The sequence below is a fragment of the Ictalurus furcatus genome, chromosome 26, assembly GCF_023375685.1.
Source record: "Ictalurus furcatus strain D&B chromosome 26, Billie_1.0, whole genome shotgun sequence".
In the NCBI taxonomy this organism is placed as follows: Eukaryota; Metazoa; Chordata; class Actinopteri; order Siluriformes; family Ictaluridae; genus Ictalurus; species Ictalurus furcatus.
In genome coordinates this window covers 5919210-5941530 of record NC_071280.1, presented here as the reverse complement: position 1 = coordinate 5941530, position 22321 = coordinate 5919210, and the positions used below count along the sequence as shown (strand labels likewise).

Here is a 22321-nt window from a genome sequence, read left to right as displayed (position 1 = left end):
GCACTTGGTCATGAAATGTTCCCTCGCATAAACATTCAGGGCGCGCTTCCGCTCCAACATCCTTTGCAATGTGTAGAGTGTAGTTCAGCAGGTAGGCACAACTTGAATGATGCCATGCTTTTGAATGCCAAGCTCTTGTTTTATGGCCCTCAGACTTTTTTTTTGTTGTTGTTGCTTGTAGAGTGAATAAAGTGTGTTGAATAGATCCTGAACTTAGCAATTATATCCCCAACTGCTCTCTGGCTGCTGATGCCATCATTCACCACAGACGCCGAAGTCTGGCATTGCTGCAAATCTTATGCCTTTAACAACATTTGCACCGCCATCTCTGAGCACAGTCACTACCGTATCTCATGTAATACGCCACTGGCCACTCAGGTCAAGAAAGCTCTCACTAACATGACCTTGACATGCAAGAAAACTTGTTTACTTTCCCAGTTAGTGTCAATAAAATGGCACGATAGACTCATTAGAGGTGACCGCTTAGGTGACGCCACATGTTTGTGGTGTATTTTTTATTTTTTTTTCTTTCCTGTTGCAGCCACCATTTTGTACCATGTCTCTGCAAATATTGCACTTTGCATCCCCTGGTGTTGGGTCTGTAAAGTATTCCCATAGAATTTTTGTTTTCTGTCCCACCATCTAGCAGAATTAAAAAAAAAAAAAAGAAAATCCATTTTAATTAAAAACGTGTGTATAATTTTATTTTCTAATAACATAAATAATTAGTGCTGCTTTAATCCAGTCGCAGGTTATAGATAACATTAATAATTCATTTAATGAACAAATTTGACCAATAGACATTAATTAAAGACAAAAATAGTGCGTGTAATTCCATGTGTTTTATCTACAATAAATAGTTACTCATAAATCTCCTGTAGTTACTTTAGCCAATGACTGCTTGTTTTACTTTCTTAACTTAAGTCAAAATATAGGATATTATTTGAATGAAAACGATTTGTCTGTTGTGTTTTTGTCTCTTTGTAAAAAAAACAACAAAAAAAGTATATATTTTTTACCATTACATGCTTAGTTAGCAGCATGTAGCTTAGCATGCTACATGCTAAGCTACATACAGCATACAGCACACATGAATTTAAAATCTAGGAATTTAAACTTACCTGCTCGCATTATATTGCGTCCAGTGTCTCCTCCCAGCTTTCATTCAGGGGTACACAGGCTTTTGAGTCAATGGGAAAACAACGTCTTGTTTAAAATGTACAGAAGGAGATGCGTGGGTCTTAGGAAGAACCAGTCGTGGAATTTGTGATTGATTGTGAGGACGAGTGGTTCAGTTTTGTTTGAATTCGTTTACTGCATGTCTGTGTCCCCGCCGGAGCTCACTACGAGCTTGTTCACTACCACTGGGCATCTAATGGTGCTGTTTGAATAAAACTTTGTTGCACGCTGGAGTGGCGTTATGTGTAATATTACATAACATCAAGTTAAATAGCGAACGATGACCGACCGTTTTACTGTCTGTCAGATGCTCACTTCACTTCTGAATGGGCATTTTTTAGACGGAATAGGGAGGAATGCATTATGCATTCTATGGTGTCAAAAGTCTGGCTTGTCACATATCTGCTGAATGGGATTATGCGTCGGGCCGATGCTGATCATTTAAAAATGGCAAATATCGTCGGATATAACGGCCTCGGTTGACTACTAATTTTCCGCGTTTTACTTTAAAGAGCACCTATTGTAGGTTTACAGCACTGCTGAAATTTTACACCAGAAGTGAGCAGCAGCGAAATCAAGTCTTGTGGAATTAATTATTATTCATTTAAAAGAAGGTATAAAAGGCAGAACTATCGGTTATCGGTATCGGCCGATATCACTCGGTTATCGGCATCGGCTGAGAAATTTAGTATCGGTGCATCTCTACTCTGCTCTGATTGGTTAGATGTCCCAGTCTGTCGTGATTGGTCTGCCGCTGTCAGCATGTGTCAAAAAGGAAACGCCCACTACCATAACGAGTTTCAGCTCTGTCTGTTCGCGAGCAGCCGATAAAGACCAGAGGCGGGGGTTTTGTTACATACCTACGTAGGTTAGTACAGGAAGTAAAGTCTGGAATCACTAACGACTCGTTTCAGCTGTTCAGAATCGATTCCTTCTTTTGGGAGTCAAAAACTCTGTTTGCTTTGATTTTTGAAACCCTGCAGACTTAGTACATTCACAAACAGCTCTATAACACACTACGTGAAAGGTTATATTTGAACAACCATAATCGGTGCACTTTAAATTAATATGCAGATTTTTTTGCCTAATATTTCAAAATTTTTTCCTTAAAGTAAAAGTCATTAAAACTACACACTGTGCTTCTGTGGTCTTCATGGGCGGCTGTGTCTCAGGTGGTAGTGAGGGTTGTTCACTAATCGTAGGGTTGGCGGTTCGATTCCCGGCCCACGTGACTCCACATACCGAAGTGTCCTTGGGCGAGACACTGAACCCCAAGTTGCTTCTGATAACAAGTTTGTGCCTTGTATGGCAGCTCTGCTACCATTGGTGTGTGAGTGTGTGTGCGAATGGTAGAATGAGAACCATCGTGAAGTGCTTTGGAACCGCTAAGGTTAAAAAAGCACTATATAAGTGCAGACCATTTACCATTATCATTTAAATTTACTACTGTATTAAATAAGAATCTAGTATCATTTAAAAAAAAATTTCTCTTAAGGTGGTGACCTGCTGATCTAGCAGCACTAAGGCTATGTCCACAGTAATTCGCATAGATCTGAAAACTGCATTTTCATATTAAAATGCTCTCCATCTACACTTGCATTTTCAAACGTTTTCCAGATATTGCGCGTTCGCACGGACGTGTCTGAAAACGCGTAACCCAAGACTATAAAATTGAGTTAAATGGGTCACATGACTTAAAAAGTGATTTATTGTTTTTGGTTATCTGCATTTTTTTTTCAGTTCACACTACAACGCGAAAACAGCATTTTTAAATTGATCCCCTTGGGAAAAACGTTTCCGAAAAGCTCAGTTTTTGCTGGACAAAAACGCCACCTCAGTGTGGACGGAAGGCCAAAATGTAGAGAGAAATACGTTTTCAGATTTATCCGGATTAACGTGGATGTAGCGGAGATACTCAGAATGCTCTCCTTCCATGCAATTTGGGATACTACCAAATTATTCTGACGCCCTTTCGTTCTAACTCTGAGTGATCTGTTTCAATTCTGTGTGTGATCATTATACCAGGTGATCGTTTTTTCTCTCTAATTATCATTTTTTTTAAGTGGGGCTACATCATCTAAAATGCAAGCTCCAAGCATTTAGTTACCTGATTGAGTTCTGTGGGGTCAGACAGTCCACCAGTCTTTTTATAGACTTATTGAGCTGTCGGCCACATTTTAACAGGTTTTTTTTTAAGGCTGCATGTTAATTTAGATAATGACAATGTGAGATCGTGTACTTTAATAGGAACACTTGCACACCAGCACATTTACGCAGTTAGCCAATCATGTGGCAGCAGCACAATGAATAAAATCACGCACATACAGGTCAAGAGCTTCAGTTAATGTTCACGTCAAGCATTAGCACTGGGGAAAGGGTGTAATCGTCGTGACTTTATCTGTGTGATCCATGTCGGTGCTCGATGGGCTGGTTTGAGTATTTCAGATTTTGCTGATCTCTGGGGAATTTCACACGAGAGTTTACCAGAATGGTGCGAAAAACAAAAAATACTGAGTGAGTGACAATTCTGTGTGTGGAAATGCCTTGTTGATAAGAGAGGAAAATGGCCAGATTGGTTTGAGCTACCAGGAAGGATATATTAAAAAAAAAAAAAAAAAAAGTCTACTCTTGGTTGAACCCTAAGTTTTGACTGTAAAGAGTGCAGTTGTTGTTAAAAAGGTTAAACCAATATGAAGACCAGAGAGGTGTCTATGGGAGAAAAAACAAGCCGTGTTAATGCTGAGAAAAGAAAGAACTATTGCACAAGCATCGGGCACAGCCAATACAACAATTTGGAATGTAGAAAGAAACCACTGGTGTACTAACAGCCTGACATTTAACAGGTTGGCCAAGGAAAACAGCAGTTGATGATAGAAACATTGTGAGAGCTGTGACAAAACCCCCCAAAACAACAGTCAGTGACTGTTGATCACCGGCAGCCTCCACAGGGCATGGGTGAAGGTATCACAGACCACCATTCAAAGATGACTTCTAGTGCAGAAATATAGAGGCTAAACCACAAGACGAAAGTTCATTGGAATTCGCAAAGAAATCCAGAGATGAGCTACAGAAGTTGTGGAACCAAGATAATCCTCTACCAAATTGGTAGAAAGGCCAAATTGTGGAGAAAGGAAGCATCTGATCATGATCCAAAACATAGAAGTTCATCAGTCAAGCATGGTGGAGGTAGTGTCATGGCTTGGATTACTGCTTCTGGAACAGGCTCACTAATCTTTATCGATGTAAATCATGATGGTAGCAGAATGAATTCAGAAGTTTACAGGAACATTTTGTCTGCCAATGTAGAGAGAAATGCATTCAAATTAATTGGGATGAACTTCTTCATGCCACAAGACATCGATTCAAAAAAGCATTGCCAGCTCAACAAAGGACTTCATCAGTGGGAAAACGTTATTTATAAATATTTATATATAAAATGAAATGTATTATAATAAATGTTAGTAATTCCCTTTTATAACTGTGTGCTATATAGTCAAAAAGTGCAATTGTGTAACCAGGAAATTCATTATCGTTTTACCATGAAGTCTGTTTTGTTGAAGTTATCAACTGTTCACTGATGGAGACTTGAGTGCAAAACTACCATAGTGCAAAACTCAAGGGGAAAAAAACCACCCGAGCCTGCGTACATTTTGCCAAAACATACATACAGTCACCCCAAACCATTTTGTGTTATGGTCTGATGAGACCAAATTAGCATCTAGGTATAATTCTAAAAGATATGTTTGGAGCAAAAGCAAGACTTTCAGCCAAAGAACACCATAGTCGTGGAGACGCATGGTGATGGCAGCATCGTGCTATGGGGCTGCATCGATTCAGTTGGGATTTGGGATTTAGTCAAGATAGAGGGAATCATGGATAGTTGCAAATGCCAATCTATTTTGGCACAAAACCTTGTAGAGCTCTGTTAGAGAGCTGAAGATTAAGAAAAATGTCAGACCTGGATTAAAATTAGGGCTAGGTGGGGCTGAAGCCTTCAGATCTGAGCTCAGAGGTGGCCTCTGGTTGGCTGTCATTCATGTCAGTTGCATGACTGATGATCCTCTCCACCAATAGCTGGTGTGATGTGTTCTGGTGCACTTTGGCTGCCGTCGCATCATTCAGGTGGATGCTACACACTAGTGGTGGTTGAGGGGATTCCCTCCCTCATACTATGTAAAGCACTTTGAGTTTCTAGGGAAAAAAAAAAACACTATATAAATGCAAGTTGTTATTATTATTATTATTATTATTATTATTATTAAAAATATAGCCTATATAGTAGAATGGATGAATAATTTTGGAATGCCTAACTTCAAAAGAAGAACCAGTCTTGCATAATGAGATTTTTGAATCATTTCAAGCAGTCTGCAAAATAATTTTCCAAATGTGAATAGAGCCTTACCTCGCCTGGCATTTTACCAATGCGTCAGAAATTTTGTAAACTGCCTTTAATTAAAAAAAAAAAAAAAAATTTCTTGTTTTTCCTATTTGACGGGACAGACAGAGCCACTTGACGCGCATGCCACGGTTAGAGATCTGGCTTTATGTCACTGATAATTTCAATGACATTATCTAAGATTTTGCATCTCGTAAGGCCAAGAAAAAGAGCAACTAATAAATTTGAGTTTAACTTGTGAGAGCGCTGCGCTGTAAACCACCCAATAAAAACCTAACTGGCTGTAAATGCCTAAGCATGGGGCTATAACCTAATGACGGGTCAAACATCTGTTGTCCAAACAAAGAAAAGCCATCTGTGTGTGGAACCTGCTCCTGCTGCAGACCCCACCTATGCAGCTGTTGTTCCTCCAGGTAATCGAGCTAGCTATATAGTCATGTGAAAAAATAAGTACACCCCATGGAAATTGTTGGCTTTTTTTTTTTTTTCATGTATTTGGACAAGCAAACCTTAGATCATCTTTGAAACAGTGCCTATTAATAAAGTTGATATACTTGAACAAAACCACAAGGAAAAATAGCTTTTTCAATCATTTATTCAACAGAAATATCAATATATGTGATATTCCTCTGTGGAAAAAGTAAGTATACCCTTGGCCTCAGAAAAAATTAATATTGCCCCTTTTAGCAGAAATAACTTCTTGTAGGCGTTCTGCATAATTGTCCACCAGTCCCTGACATCGGCGTGCTGGAATTTTTGACCACTCTTCCATGCAATATTCTTTCAATTGTAAGATGTTTGAGGGTTTTCTTGCATGTACCTCCTGTTTCAAATCTCCCCACAACATTTCAAAGGGATTCAGATCCAGGCTTTGACTAGACCATTCCATAACCCTCCATTTCTTCTTTTTGAGTTATTCCTTGGTGGATTTGCTAGTGTGCTAAGGATCATTATCCTGTTGAAAAGTCCACTTTTGGTTCAAGTTCAGATTTTGGACAGATGGTCTCACATTATCTTCAAGCACTCTTTGATATGATGCAGAATTCATAGTTGAATCAATGAATGCTAGCTGTCCAGTCCCTGAGGCAGTGGAACAACCCCAAACCATAGCATTTCCACCACCGTGCTTCACAGTTGGTATGAGGTGCTTCTCCTGAAAAGCTGTCTTCGGTCTGCACCAAACATGTCTGCTGTTACTGTGGCCAAACAACTCTATCTTTGATTCGTCTGTCCAGAGCACATTATTCTAAAATGCCTGGTCTTTGTCTATATGCTCATTGGCAAACTGTAGTCTTGCTCTAATGTTCTTTTTAGGTAGCAAAGGCTTTTGCCTGGCACGCATCCCATGTAGGTCAAATTTGTGCAATCTCTTTCTGATTGTATAAGCTTGCACTTTGACAAGAGCAGTTGCAAGACTTACTAGCAGATCTTGTCATAAAATTTGGGTTTTTTTTTTTTGCATCAGACGGTCTGCTCTTGGGCTGAATTTGCTGGACACACTGCCAGTCGTTTGAAATCTGTGCCACTTGTAGATTATTTTCCTTACAGTGAATGATGTTTTTCAAATAATTTGGAGATCTTTTTAAGTCTCTTACCAGACTCATAGGCATCCACAACCTTTTTTCTGAAGGTCTTACAGAACTCTTTAGATCTAGGCATGATAACAAAAGGAACACCAGACACTAGATATGAGAGAGGAATAAATAAAACAGATTCCACCTGCACTCCCTAAGCAGATTCTAATCACTGGCACCTGATCTTGAGCACCTGATTCTAACTGGGTAAATGGATTTGAAAGTGTGGTAAATGTAGTGGTGTGCTTAGTCTTTCCATGTGACTGATCTGTTGTGTTTTGTTCATTTAAATTGTGAAAATTACTACAAAATGTCAATTTCATGTCATTTGATAGTGTATAACCTTTATTAATAGGCACTGTTTCAAAGATGGTCAAATGTTTTTTGTGTCCATATATGTAAAAAACAAACAAACAAAAAAAACACCTTAGCAATTTCCATGGGGTGTACATATTTTTTCACATGATGAGTTTTGCCCCACAGACATACATAGCTGGCTTTTCTATGGGTTTTCCACTTTACTTCAGTTTACTTGAACTGTCTGTGCATATGCCCTGTAGTCTATACAGTGGTGCTTGAAAGTTTGTGAATTTTCTGCATAAATCTGACTGAAAACATCATCAGATTTTCACACATTATGTAGAAATAGATACAGAAAACCCAACTAAATAAATGAGACAACTATTATACTTAGTTATTTATTTATTGAGGAAAATGATCCAATATTTCATATCTGTGAATGAAAAGTATATGGAAAGTAAGTTCTTTTTGGAGAGTACTGGCTTTCTCCTTGTAACCCTGCCATACACGCCATTGTTGTTCAGTGTTCTCCTGATGGTGGATTCATTAACATCAACACTATCCAGTGTGAGAGAGGACATTAGTTGCTTAGAAGTTAGCCTGGGGTCCTTTGTCCTTGTGGACTCTTAAGGCCTGTTCACACCGGGACGTTTTTTTGCAGCGTGTTAAGTGGTCCATTTAAAGCCCCAATGGCTGTCAATGGGAGTGTTCACACCCACGCGTAAAACACGTGGCGTCGATGCACGAAATTTTTTTTTAAACGTCTCAGCTCTTTTTTTTTCTTCTTCTTTCCGTGCTGGTGACGCTTGAGTACACAACTGTCTTGCTGATGAAGAAGCTGAAAAAGAAAATGCAAAAAAGTAGCAAGTTGAATTTTTAGCTGCTGGTGTCTTTATGATAGTCGCTGTGGCGTTTCCAAGAATAAAGACAGAAAGAGGAGCACAGAGAGCAATGAAGAGAGCAAAAGAGAGAGCTAAAGAAAGGTGACATTTACTTTTTTGGTTCATGGCTTGGTACCTGCACTAAAGAGATTGTCCCCACACCCGACTGTCTTCGGCCAAACTCCAAATACAACAATTAACAATTTTTCTCGGTTTCCTCACCAATCCTCATACAAACTATTATATTATATGTATGTATATGCATGTGTGTATATATATATGTGTGTGTGTGTGTGTGTGTGTGTGTGTATATAATATTTATTATATATAATATAAATGCATAAATACTTATAAACTATATTTTTTATGTATTTATGCATTATTTTTTATGGATACACAAAGCACTGAATTAAACAACAGTACTGAATTAATTATATATTCTGGTGTATGTGTGTGTGTGTTGGGTTCTTTTCAGTCTTATACAATTGGACAAACAGTTGTGTAAAGTTTTAGTCTGAAGTTTATATTTGGAACACTCAGTTTGTGGATTTTATTTTAAATAAATCAAAAAAAAAATGGTACTGAAAACTTGCCCCGCCCCCATCCGATTAATCAATTACTCTGAAAAATAATTGCCCAATTAATCGACTATGAAAATAATCGCTAGTTGCAGCCCTAATGCCATTTTATTTAGCTGTATTTTTTAACTTATTAATGTACAAGCAAGAAATACTTTAAAAAAATCTATTCCTAAAGTATTACTGGGTAATGTTTATTTGCACCACCGTTCACTTGCACTGCTGACATTCAGCTTGTTTGCACCGCCATTTCTGACTCACATTCCCCGATGTCATGTCTGTCGTCGTCGCCAAACATTGTTCATTCATAAAAATAAACGTTCGACTTTTGACAAATTTTTCAGCTGTATTATTACAAAACGGTGCCATTCAACATGCAAACGTGAAACCTTTTCACAAGCACCCACCATTTTAGTGAGAGTGCATAAGTGCCGTACCTGAAATAAAATACTCACCGCTAATAAATCCGTCTGCCTACACGCAAACAAGGTATCTTTTAAAGCACCAGATTGAAAAATGCCCACTAAATACTATAAATATTATTATATATATAAATATATACAATATGTATGTACAGGTGCATCTCAAAAAATTAGAATATTGTGGAAAAGTACATTTTTTTTTCTGTAATTTAATTCAAAAGTGGAACTTTCATATATTGTAGGTTCATTACACATACAAGGAAATATTTCAAGCCTTTTTTTTGTTTTAATCTTGATGATTACGGCTTACAGCTCAGGGAAATCAAAAATCCAGTATCTCAAAATATTAGAATAAAGAATTTATAACACAGGAATCTGAATTAATTCAAATTATTACTTATTTAAAGAGAGTGTATTGTTTTTAAAATGAGAAATTTAAGGATTTAGTGTTAAAGAAGTATTTGTTGCAGTGGCCAGATCGCCAAATACCTTACATTACCATTCATAACATCCATTTTCAGTTTGCCAGTTCGCAAATAAGTAAGTAAATAAATAAATAACCAAGTATAATATTTTTGTCTCATTTGTTTAACTCTGAGCTTCTCAACCTTTTGTAACTAAAGCCTCCCCTATGTGGCATGTCCTGATTCCCCCCCCCCCATGATTATGATTATGGTCTAGGTAATCATAGACCAGGTATAATGATTATCTATTAATGATAATGATTATCTATTAATGATAATGATTATAAGCTAACAGGTACGGAACATGAATTATAAAAAATAGCAATAGGAAATACACAGTACCCAAATGATGCGCTGTCTGTGTGTTTTCTTTTTCTTGAAAACAATTTGCTCCCCCCTTCTGATTTCTCCTCGGGTTGAGAACCGCTGGTTTAACTGGGTTCTCTTTGTTTACTGTTAGGATGTTTTAGGTCTGATTTATGCAGATATAAAGAAAAATCTAAAGATTTTAGAACGTTGTCTTATATGGACATATGAAGTTTCATGCAAATCCATGCAAAGAATTGAGTTACAGTTGTTTGAGTAAATTGGGCTCCACCTTGTTAGAACTGATTGAAGTGTGGAGGCCATCTTGCTTACAAATTTCAACATTTTTGATATTTATTGTGGTTCACAATCTCCTGAGCAGACTGACACCAAATTTGTGAAGGTCAAAAAACCTAGGAGTAGACTGTAAAAGTATTTTTTGTATATTATGCAAATTAGCAAAAAAAAAAAGCTAAATGGTTCTTGTGGCTTTTCGTGTTTGGAAGAACCCAAAGAAATCAAGGGGAAAATAATTTTGCTTGTTGGGCTCATAGTACATGAGATTAACCAAAACGTACGGACTTGCGCTATAGCTCCATTAGGCCAATTTGGTAATTAATATTAATAAAGCTGATGCACTCTATCAACTGACACATGAAACTGACAATTAATTTCACAATTTACATTAACAAGAAAACAGATCAGTCACATGGAAACGATGAATTCTGCATCATACCACAGAGTGCTTGAAGATAACGTGAGGCCATCTGTATGAAAGTTGAACCGAAAGTGGACTTTTCAACAGGATAATGATCCTTAGCACACTAGCAGATCCACCAAGGAATGGTTCAAAAAGAAGAAATGGAGGGTTATGGAATGACCTAGTCAAAGCACAGATCTGAATCCCTTTGAAATGTTGTTGGGAGATTTGAAACAGGAGGTACATGCAAGAAAACCCTCAAACATCTTGCAACTGAAAGAATATTGCACGGAAGAGTGGTCAAAAATTTTAGCAAGCTGATGTTAGGGACTGGTGGACAATTATGCAAAATGCCTACAAGAAGTTATTTCTGCTAAACGGGGCAATACTAGCTTCTGAGGCCAAGGGTGTACTTCAATTTTCCACATTAGAATATCACATCTATTGATATTTTTTCTGAATAAATGATTGAAAAAGCTATTTTTTCTTGTGGTTTTGTGCAGGTACATTAATAAACTTTATTAATTGGCACTGTTTCAAAGATGATCAAAGGTTTGCTTGTCCAAATATGTCAAAAAAGCCAACAATTTCCATGGGGTGTACTTATTTTTTCACATGACTCTTCATAGCTAGCCTATGGAATGGCCGCCTGACCATCACACCCATATGTGAGACTTGTATTTCCACATCAGCCATGGCAAACCATGTCTTCATGGACCATGCTTTGTGCACAGGGGCATTGCCATGATGAAACAAGTTTGGGCCTTTTATTTCTATTGAAGGGAACTCTTAATGCTACATACAAAGACATTCTAGACAATTATTTACTTACAACTTTGTGGCAACAGATTTGGGAAGGCCCACATATGGGTGTTATGGTCAGGTATCCACATACTTTTTGGCGATATAGTGTAGATCATCTTAAATTTCATATAAACTGCATTGCAGTTGCCTGAAATGCGTACTGTATATACGTGGTACAGAGAAGTAAGTGTTAAGCCATCCTAAGTTTAGTTTACTGAGCCACTCGTGTGACGATCTTAAAAAGAAAGAGCACAAGGCAAAGACAAAATCTCTGATAGAAGGGTAGTGTTTATTCATTCCACAATCTTCCTACCTTATGAATCCACTCAGCACAAGTTTCTATAGCATCACATCTATATATTAACCACACATTCTGTACATACTAATTATTTTACATACTAATTACTTATTGTTTACTTGGGACAAAAACCCTTTTATTTTATTGGCAGGGATAACGGGGTTACGTGTTTATTGTTTGTACAGCCAACCTCGCACTCGGGAAGCTCACATGGCCTTACGGCCACATTTTCACAGTCAATACGTTTACATGGACAACAATAATCCGATATTAACCCGATTAAGACGATACCCTGATTAAGAAACTAGCATGTAAACAGCAATTTTTTATTACCTTAATCGGTCTAAAGTCATACTCGAAGTAAACACAAATGGAATTAAGACGTGTGGAGTATTCCTGTTTTAGTCGCGTTATCGACGTGTGTTACAGACATGTACACACTTTAATCACACTGTTAACGTCGTGTGGGAGTTTTCATCACATTTTGCAACAGGACACGTACACACACGGCAGCGCTCGACCGTTTTACGGCAAACAAGAGAGCGCGACTGCGTCCCAAACCGCGTACTTACCTACTACAGTATACATTAGGTGAAATACATGTATTTTGGTTACTACATAGTAGGTAAGTACGCGGTTTGGGACGCAGTCGTCTATTCGCACGCATGTCATGACAAATAATCAACTGCACTCGAAGCTTTCGTAAAACTAAAAATAAAAACACCCAAAACTGTATACGGTACCATAACGAAGACCAACTGCACATCGATAAGTGAAATTCTGGAGGGACGTTGGACGGCGTGGCGCGGTGACGTAATTATGTGTGACGTTAATCGGTCTATGTTCTATAACATGTAAAACGGGAACATGAAAGGAATATTCTAAAAGCAACTCATGTAAACACCTTAATCACAATATTGTCTTATTCAGAATAAGGTCAATAATTAGATTACTGTGTCCATGTAAACGTAGTCATTGTCGCACTTAAGGTAGCGCTCATTGTCAAACTACTGTCTTTTGAGTCTCTCATTCCTCACCCCAACAGGTCTTATCTGCAGAACATTGTGACCTAATGCTTTCTCCTTCAGGCAACTCACTGTGGCAATTAATCAACCCTGACACTGCTCTGACATAATCGAGGGTTAGATTTAGCCACTAAACAAATGATTTGAAATCTTTCAGTCAGGTTATGAGGGTTTCCTTGTTTCCTCATTGACCTATAGCAGCAGGTAATCCTGGCTAGCAGGCTAACAGAAAACTTATAATTGACCTTTTTTTTTTAACTTATTTATGTAAATCGACATATACATATTGAATCCCTTTTTATTTTTTTTACTTCTCGGTGCAGAAGAGGAAGCAGTGTACTTTATTAACAGTGATACTTAGCAGATATTGTAGAGCTCGTGTGAAGATTAGCAAACCATGTTTTATTTTACATCCGGACCAACCAAGAGACTGGCAGAAGCTGTTGTGCTGTCTCATTTGTTTATGGAGACTTTGGGTGTGTGGGTGTTCGGAGGATTGTGAGAGTAAGCGGAACATGCCAATGCTTTGAAGGATGTAATGTTATTTAATTGCGAATCTGTTTTTAGAGGATTTAAACCTAACATGGTGAACAAATTCTATTATAGAATTCAGGCAATTTTACTGGGGTTATCTCATACAGTGTAGCAAGTAATAATCTGGAAGGACCTTTGTAATATCACAGTCTAAAACTGGATTTAAAGAGAAGCAAATTAGTAAATGAATCACATGTAAATGAATCATACGTAAATGAATCACATGAAAATGTATCACTTGAATATGAATCAAATGAATATGAATCTCATGAAAATGAATCACATGTAAATGAATCATCCGTAAATGAATCACATGAAAATGTATCACTTGAATATGAATCTCATGAAAATGAATCACACGTAAATGAATCATACGTAAATGAATCACATGAAAATGTATCACTTGAATATGAATCTCATGAAAATGAATCACATGTAAATGAATCATACGTTATGAATCACATGTAAATTAATCACATGTAAATGAACCATATGAAAATGAATAAATAAATTAAAGACAGAAGGTGTTGCGCACACATTCATTATATTGGGATTATATTGGGTTCATTCTAATTTATTCACTGTAAGAATTGCTATAAAATATTTTTTTAGGTTCTCTTAATTTGGGATTTCTGTGTTTCCTTATGATATGTTTTGCTAATTGCGCTTATTTTTTTAAACTATGCTATGTTGAATTTATAGTCTTATGTATGCCGTGCCGAGTTTCCCTGAAACAAATTCACTGAAAGCTCTGGCTGATATGGCAATAATTTAAACTCAAATTACAAATACATTTTTTTTCCCCTCAAAAATTAATGAGCAGTAACTTCTACCAATGGGTATGCTGAAAATGGGAGTTGTTCACCATTTTCCCTAACCATTGCTCTCTGTGCATTTATCCTACAGCCACCAGACACAAACAACGTGTTGGGACCATCCAAAAATGGCTGAATTGTACCAGTCCTTAGGTGAGTCAGTTTTTATTTACATATATTCAAATCGCAAATCGTTGACAGCAAAATAGAACAGTTCAAAAACTTGCTGCATCATCATTTTTATTTCAAATAAGAATTGGGACATACTTGTCCCTTTTTGTCTGATGATATGAAGGCATCTGATTTTAGAGAAACAAACCTGGAACAGATTGAAGTGTGACTTACAGTGGGGGGAAATAAGTATTGGACACGTCAACATTTCTTTTTATAAATATATTTCCAATGAGGCTATGCACATGAAATTTACACCAGACTTTTGTATTAACTCTAGAAATCTGGAAATATAAAGAATTGAAGTCCATAAATAAAGTTATGTGTAATAAAGGAATGACACAGGAAAATGTGTAATAAAGGAATGATGCAGGAAAAAAGTATTGAACATGCTAACTGAAATGTATTTAATACTTCGTGGAGAAGCCTTTGTTTGGAATGACGGCTTCAAGACACTTCCTGTATGAAGAAATGAATGGGCCGCAGTATTCAGGTGTGATTTTGGCCCGTTCTTCTAAACATATTGTCTTTAAATCTTGTTGAAATGGATTCGAGTCAGGTGATTCACTGGGCCATTCTAACACCTTGATTTTTTTTCTCTGAAACCAATTGAGAGTTTCCTTTGCTGTATGCTTTGGATCGTTGTCCTGCTGGAAGCTCTACCCACGTCTCATCTTCATCATCCTGGTGGATGGCAGCAGATTCTTCTCAAGAATCTCCCGGTAAATGGCTCCATTCATCGTTCCTTATTACCGTAATTTCCGGACTATAAGCCGCTACTTTTTTCACATGCTTTGAACACTGCGGCTTAAACAATGATGCGGCTAATTTATGGATTTTTATGGGCTAACGAGCTTCATGCCGCCAAAATATTTAGCCTCGTCACATCGGACCAATGAAATTACCGAACAGGTCACAGTGGACCAATGAAACTGTTCGAATTAAATCAAACGCACTCACACTAAATTCTTCAGATCAGTCATTTTGCGCTTCATGCACAACACCCTCATCATGGAAAACACACGATGAAATGCATATGATGCAGCTTTTAAGTTAAAGGCGATCGATCTGGCTGTCGAAGAAGGAAATAGCATGCAAAGAGCAACTTTTGCTCAAGTCTGCCAGTGGATCCTAACAGCGTGGAGCAGTGTCAACAAATCTACTATCACCAACGGGTTTCGAAAGGCTGGACTGCTGCGTGATGAAGAGGACAGCACAAGCTCAAGGGCGAATTTGCCTCGAGACGTAAGTGACATTGAGAGTGACAACGAAAGAGAGACTGAGGAAGTGTGTGACGAAGTACCGGTAATTCTGAGGCTGTTCAATTCTGACACTGAAGAAGACGACTTTAGTGGTTTTAGTGCGCAGGAGGAAGATGAAGATAGCGATCAATGACTTTTCCTGGTAGGCAACTGTATTTTTTATTTTTTTAACCAGCCATGTTACAGGCACTGTTCGGAAAAAAGCATTTACGGTACATATTTAATTAAAAGTTAAAAAAAATCTTTGTGTAACATCTTTCTGTGTAAATATCTCATGTTACAACCTGGACACCTGCGGCTTATAGACAAGTGCGGCCTATATATGTACAAAAATTTTTTTCTTTTTAAAATTAGTGGGTGCGGCTTATATTCAGGTGCGCTCAATAGTCCGAAAATTACGGTATATGAAGTCTGCCAGTACCATGCGATGAAAAACAGCCCTACACCATGATGCCTCCACATCCAAACTTCACTGTTGGTATAGTGTTTTTAGGGTGATGTGCAGTGCCATTTCTTCTCCAAACATAGTGTGTAGTATGAGAGCCAGAACGTTCAATTTTGCTCTCGTCTGACCAGACTACACTCTCCCAGTATTTCATAGGCTAGTCCAAATGAGTTGTAGCAAACTTTAAATGAGCTTCGACATGCCTTTTCTTTAGTAATGGAGTCTTGTGGGGTGAGCGTGAGCAGTGGAGTGCATTGCCTATTGTTTTCTCTGTGACGATGGCACCTTCTACCTACCTCCAAGTGTTTCTGGAGCTCTTTCTGAGTAGTCCTTGGCTCTTGGGCTAATCTTCTGACTATTCTTCTGACTCCCTGGTCAGAAATCTTACGAGGAGCTCTTCAGCGTTGTCAGTTGATGACGGAGTGATGTTTCCACTTGAGAATAACGGCCCCAATGGTGCTTACTGGAAGATTCAGAAGTTTTGAAATACATCAGTATCCCGATTCCATCAATATGTTTTGCAACAATAAGGTTGTGAAGGTCTTGGGTAAGCGCTTTGCTTTTTTTCTGTGTCATTCCACTTTATTACACATAACTTTATTTATGGACTTTAATGTTGTGAATTCTTTATATTTGCAGATTTCTTGTTAATACTGATGTCTGGTGAAAATTTCATGTGAATAGCCTCATTGGAAATATATTTACTGAAAAAAATGTTGACGCGTGCAATACTTATTTCCCCCCACTGTAAGTGTTGTGCAAAATGTTGAGGTCAGATGAAACGAGTAAATTCTTCCAATATGAATTATGTAATGCTTACTGTTATTCATCATGCGTTTTTTTTCTTCTTCTTCATTTTGTTACAGTGCTTGCAAAGTGAGCACTCTATTGGTATTTTTCTTACATCATCTTCATTTAAGCCCTGCCCCCTAATTTCTGATATGATGGAATTTTTTTTTGTGCTAATTTGCATAATATGCAAAACCTTTCTTTTTTTTTTTTTTTTTTTAAGGTTTCTCCTCCAAGGATCACAATACTCAAATATCAAACTACTCGGGAGTCTCCTTTTCAAAAGTTGTTAAAATCATATTGAAATGTAAAAAAATATAGCTGCCACCTGAAAATTGATTCATGTGAGGCAGAGCCTGATTCACTCAAAAAGCTGTAATACATGACTGCTTGTATGCATTCACACCAAATGTGAAAGCCTATTGTGGTCATACACAAAAATTTGGGGTGTGGTCATAAACAGGAGGCAGAGCTACGGTCAGATAAATGTTTTTCAATAAAGTATGTCCGATCAAGCTGAAAAAGATTAAAGGAAAAGATTTAAAAAACACGACCGCCAACGGCAGACATTTGGTGGGGTTCCTATTGAGCTAATATATCATCATATAACACAACATAAAAAATTTCTAGAATTCTGGGCCTGCTTTTATAAATTTGGTGTCAAAATACTCGTGGGATGCTCAAAAAATATATACTGAAAAGCAGTATGGCTGCCACATGGCAGTCAGTCCTAGAGGGGTGGAGCTTCAGTTACTCACACACCTATTATTAAGGACTGGTTTGATGAATTTGAATGAAAAGTTGAGTGGTGTGTTTACTGCAAAGTTCTGAGGACATTTGCCAAGAGTTATGTTTACATAATTGTTTATCAGGATCAGTATATCTGATTTGCTGGTGTGAATAGAAAATTCCTATTTGATCTGATTAATTGATCCAAGCCACAAAAAATCCCTTTTGAATGATTTGGCCCTCTGACATTTATGATCATTTCATAATATGCAAAACTTATTTTAGTGAACTAATCCCAGGATGGATGGTTTATATTCACAAAGCTGACGGTAAAATACACAGAAGCGACCCGAAATATTTCGACATTTGTAAATATCAATTATATTTAAAAAATATATATATTCTGTAATAAACATGTATAACATCATATTACACCACAAGGTGGAAACATTAATCTATGAATCTTCATAAACATGCATCCAGAAGACATCTTTATTTCTACTGCATGAAATTTAAAGTTCATAATACTAGAATATTTAAATTACCATTATCAAGATTTGTTTTACTGACAGCCTGATGAATACGTCTACATGCCAATAATCAGTTGTAGTCGTAGTGCCACCTACTGGCAACAGCCATTTCCAGGCCTTGTACTTTAACAAACTCCTACCAGAGATTTAATCAGATCAACATCATATTCGGTCAGTCTAATCTAAAGGCCTTGGCGATGTTAAATTGCGAAGCTTTTGATTTCTTGTTCAAGGGCGTGTCTGTGGCGGCCTGACAAAGTTCGATATGAAACAAATCACATTTTTGAGGCCTAAACATGTTTGAAAATTCATGGAACTTCGCACACACCTCAAAAGTGGCGAACATTTACATCTGATACAGGTTTAAGAATTAAGTGTGGCGAAATTGCTCGATAACGCCACCTACAAAATTTGAATGAAGCAGCCCTCGTGCTTCGTTTCACCTACACGTAAGAAAATCAGTAGGCATATGTAACATGTTAAAACGTACAAAGTCTCTTAGAGCCTTATCCTTAACCCGACAGGAAGTCAGCCATTTTGATATTTCTCTTCAATTCTTGCTCAGATTTGGCCATTTCCAGGCCTCGTACTTTAACAAACTCCTCCTAGAGATTTCATCCAATCAACATCATATTCGGTCAGTCTAATCTAAATGTCCTGTTAATGTTAAATTGCAAAGCTTTCACTGCGCGGTGTGGCCGTGGCGGTCTGACAAAGTTCGATGTTTTGCCATGAAAAAGGAAGCTGTTCTAACTCATACATACCATGTCCAATCTGCTCCAAACTTCACATTTGCTAGGAATCCTGGCCTGAAGACATCTACATGCCAGTATTTAGTTATAGTCATAGTGCCACCTACTACCAACAGAAAATGACATGTTTTACATCGTGATGCACTCCTAACAACATGTAAGTGCTAAAAAATGGAATGGCGTTCCCCTGGCAGAGCAGGCCCAGCGTGTACCAGGGTGCGAGGGCCCGTCCATCTCTGCAGCTTTAATGACTGAATGTTATTCTAATTGACCCAATTCAGGCTTAGGTGTCACATTGGTCATTTAATAATAATAATAATGTCTATTTTACAGCGGATCTCAACAATGTAAGATTTTCAGCGTACAGAACAGCAATGAAGTTACGGAGGCTGCAGAAAGCTCTGTGCTGTGAGTCAATTCAAATTTAATTTCAGCTACACTGATGACTAAATAATAGAATTATAATTAGGGACGCACCGAAATGAAAATTCTTGGCCGAAGCCGAAAGCGAATATAATGAAAAACTTGGCCGAATACCGAACATGTTTTTTTTTTTCCACGTTTTTTCGATTTATTTTGCCATTTTTTTTCACCATTGCATAAATTAAATAGTCAAAATGTGCTTTTTACTATTTTGTCTTGCTTTTCAAAGAAAAAAAAAAACAATTACAAAAACTACAATTTCAAAATATTTATTTAACACTGAACATTTTTTTTTCATTCCAGCAGGCGTAGGCTACCAACAAGGCACAATATAACTTTAAATAAATAAATGAGTAAAATAAAAATATTTTGATGTGGTCATCTTTGAGCCCCTTGAATAGCCGATGTTAAGCCTATAACTGACTGCTGAAAGAATGGAACACTCTGAAACCTACAACAAAAAAGTACATTAAAAAGTGCATTGACAAGAGTGCGATAAATGGTTCTATTGGGTTCTGGTTCTATACGGCTGATTATATTGGGGATATATACCGCTCGCGTCCCTGTACACCTTGCGGAGTATTATAGTAGATATGGTATAGTTAGATACGTCGTTAATGTTATGTTCCCTTAAATAAATACGTCTTTACCTGCTTCCGTACTCTACTCCCTTACGTCTCGCGACCTGACAGAAACATGCTCCGGAGCATAAACAAAACCAACGCACGTGTCCACAGTAAACAATGTCACGGTTGTCAACATCCGAAGAGCATGCGCTCGTGCACGTAGCTCATGCATGCGTGAGCGCCCCCTCATCGCTCCGAGAATGCTGCCGGAAGTCGAGGTCGTGAAATTCGCGCATCTCACTCTGGTTGCTAGGCTATTTGGCACGTCATCAAACACGTCATTGTTCGGTCAAATTTATTCGGCCTTTTCACTTATTCGGCCGAACACCGAAAGTGTTTTTTTTTTTTTTTTTTTTTGCTATTTTCGGTTGCCGAACATTCGGTGCATCCCTAATTATATCTACCACTTTTGGATATTTTATCCAGAATCACTTGAAAACCAAATGAGATCCCACATGAGTTAAACATTTTTTTGTACTTCAGCAAACCAGCAGTGTAGATATCTATCTATAAATATATATATATATATATATATATATGTGTGTGTGTTGTTCAGGGGTGTTGATCAAAACACAGAATTATTATAGCATAATGTTGCACTATGACTACTAATGAAAAGATAAGTCTTAATAGTATTACATTTAGTTTAGTTTTTTCAATTATAGTTTGATGCAATGGAAACAATATGTGAGGTAGTGGAAATGATGAAACATGGGGGGCATTTTATTAGGACGCTGAACCTTACTATCTTGTTGTGCAGTGGACCTACTGGGGATGTCCGCAGCATGTGAAGCGTTTGAGCAGCACAGCCTGAAACAGAATGAGCAGTTCATAGACATCATACAGGTGATAAGCTGTCTGACCAGTATCTATGACCGTTTGGAGCAGCAGCATAGCAGCCTCGTGAACGTTCCTCTGTGTGTGGACATGTGTCTGAACTGGTTGCTGAATGTTTATGACACGTATGTACCGTTCCATTTTTACTTTTAGAGCAGATATGTATGTGTCTGATTTCTGTTTCATGTTTTGACATGTCTAAATAGCTATGGCACGTGCTACAAATGTCAGACCCGATAGAGTTCGTATGGGGCTGGCAACACAGAAACCCTGTTTCATTATTTCTTTATATGGTATAATGTGACGTGAACTTTAGAAAAATGAGCATTACGTGATATTTTGAGCAGACGTATGGGGCGCTGTATAATTAAATTATTATAAAATAAATTGTTTTTACTAAACAAAGATTAGTAAAAAAGAAAATAGTGCAATAGATTTTTTTTTTGTTTTGTTTTCTTCTACAAAACACTCATTTTAAACCTATATTAAAATTCCATAGCAAGAATAATTAACACCAGTTAACCATATTTGTTAGGGATGATTTCAGCCAAACAAGGGAAAATCTGTGAATATTTTCATCTCAAAAGAGCTTAAATAGGCCTCCAGCAAAGTGTCTAACATTCTACAGATAATCTACGACTCTTCATGTTAATGCCGTGATAATTAGAACATAATTAACTGTTTCTTTTTTTTTCTCTGATGCGTTCAAGCACGTTTTTACACTGCTTTGGGCTATAGGTTCTGGTCGGTTAAATCATTTGTGTTTTTGGCAAATCACGAGCGGAGAAAAATTAGGGCATATTTGCATATTACTATACAGTCATGTGAAAAAATATGTACACCCCATGTAAATAGATTCTATGTATGAACACTGCTTATGTATTTCCGGTAGAATCTCAGCCAGCGACTTTACTTCCATATAGCAAGTTCCTATAGCAAAGTGTACTAGAGGCATTAAACTATTATGGTATTATTATTGTTATTATAGTATTTTATATATATAATATATATAACGTTATAGTAATGGCTTCCAGAAAGTTAACGCCTTAACGTTATTTGGACACATGATTTATTTATTTATTTATTGCAATGATATTTGGAGAACTTTACCATTTACACACCTGTACGTAGGTACTCATGCATTATACAGTTTGAAAGCTAAGAATCGTGTGATTCGATTGATATAAACCGTTTAAAGATACACACAACAGCAGCAACAATGAATGGCTCAGTCAGACCACAAATATACAAACAACACTTAGGAAACAGAGGCAACTCATCCTTGAAGCCTCATAGTAGTCCACTGATCCATAATATCCCAACAAAAACATTCTCGTTACACTGGCAACGGTCCAAACTATCGAGTTATGTAAAAAAATTAGTCCATAACATATTTTACATCAGTAAATCCCCATGGACTTTTGCGTCTTCATTCAAAAATTATCTCGGAAGATCAAGTTTTCTCGCTTATCTCTTCAGCG

At 37.4% G+C, this 22321-nt stretch overlaps 1 protein-coding gene across 13 annotated transcripts in view; it reads left to right on the top strand.

The window, feature by feature from the left end:
* The window catches only part of dmd (dystrophin), a 252578-nt gene that overhangs the window by 169456 nt on the left and 60801 nt on the right, over nucleotides 1-22321 (top strand). For all 13 annotated transcript variants that reach the window (XR_008384779.1, XM_053615384.1, XM_053615383.1 and 10 more), the window contains 3 exons: nucleotides 14368-14429; nucleotides 19288-19362; nucleotides 20764-20965. Coding sequence is in view for 12 of the 13 variants with exons in the window: in XM_053615384.1 (XP_053471359.1) it covers nucleotides 14368-14429; nucleotides 19288-19362; nucleotides 20764-20965 (339 nt within the window). In the remaining variant the exon portion in view is untranslated. The remainder of the gene's footprint in view (nucleotides 1-14367; nucleotides 14430-19287; nucleotides 19363-20763; nucleotides 20966-22321) is intronic.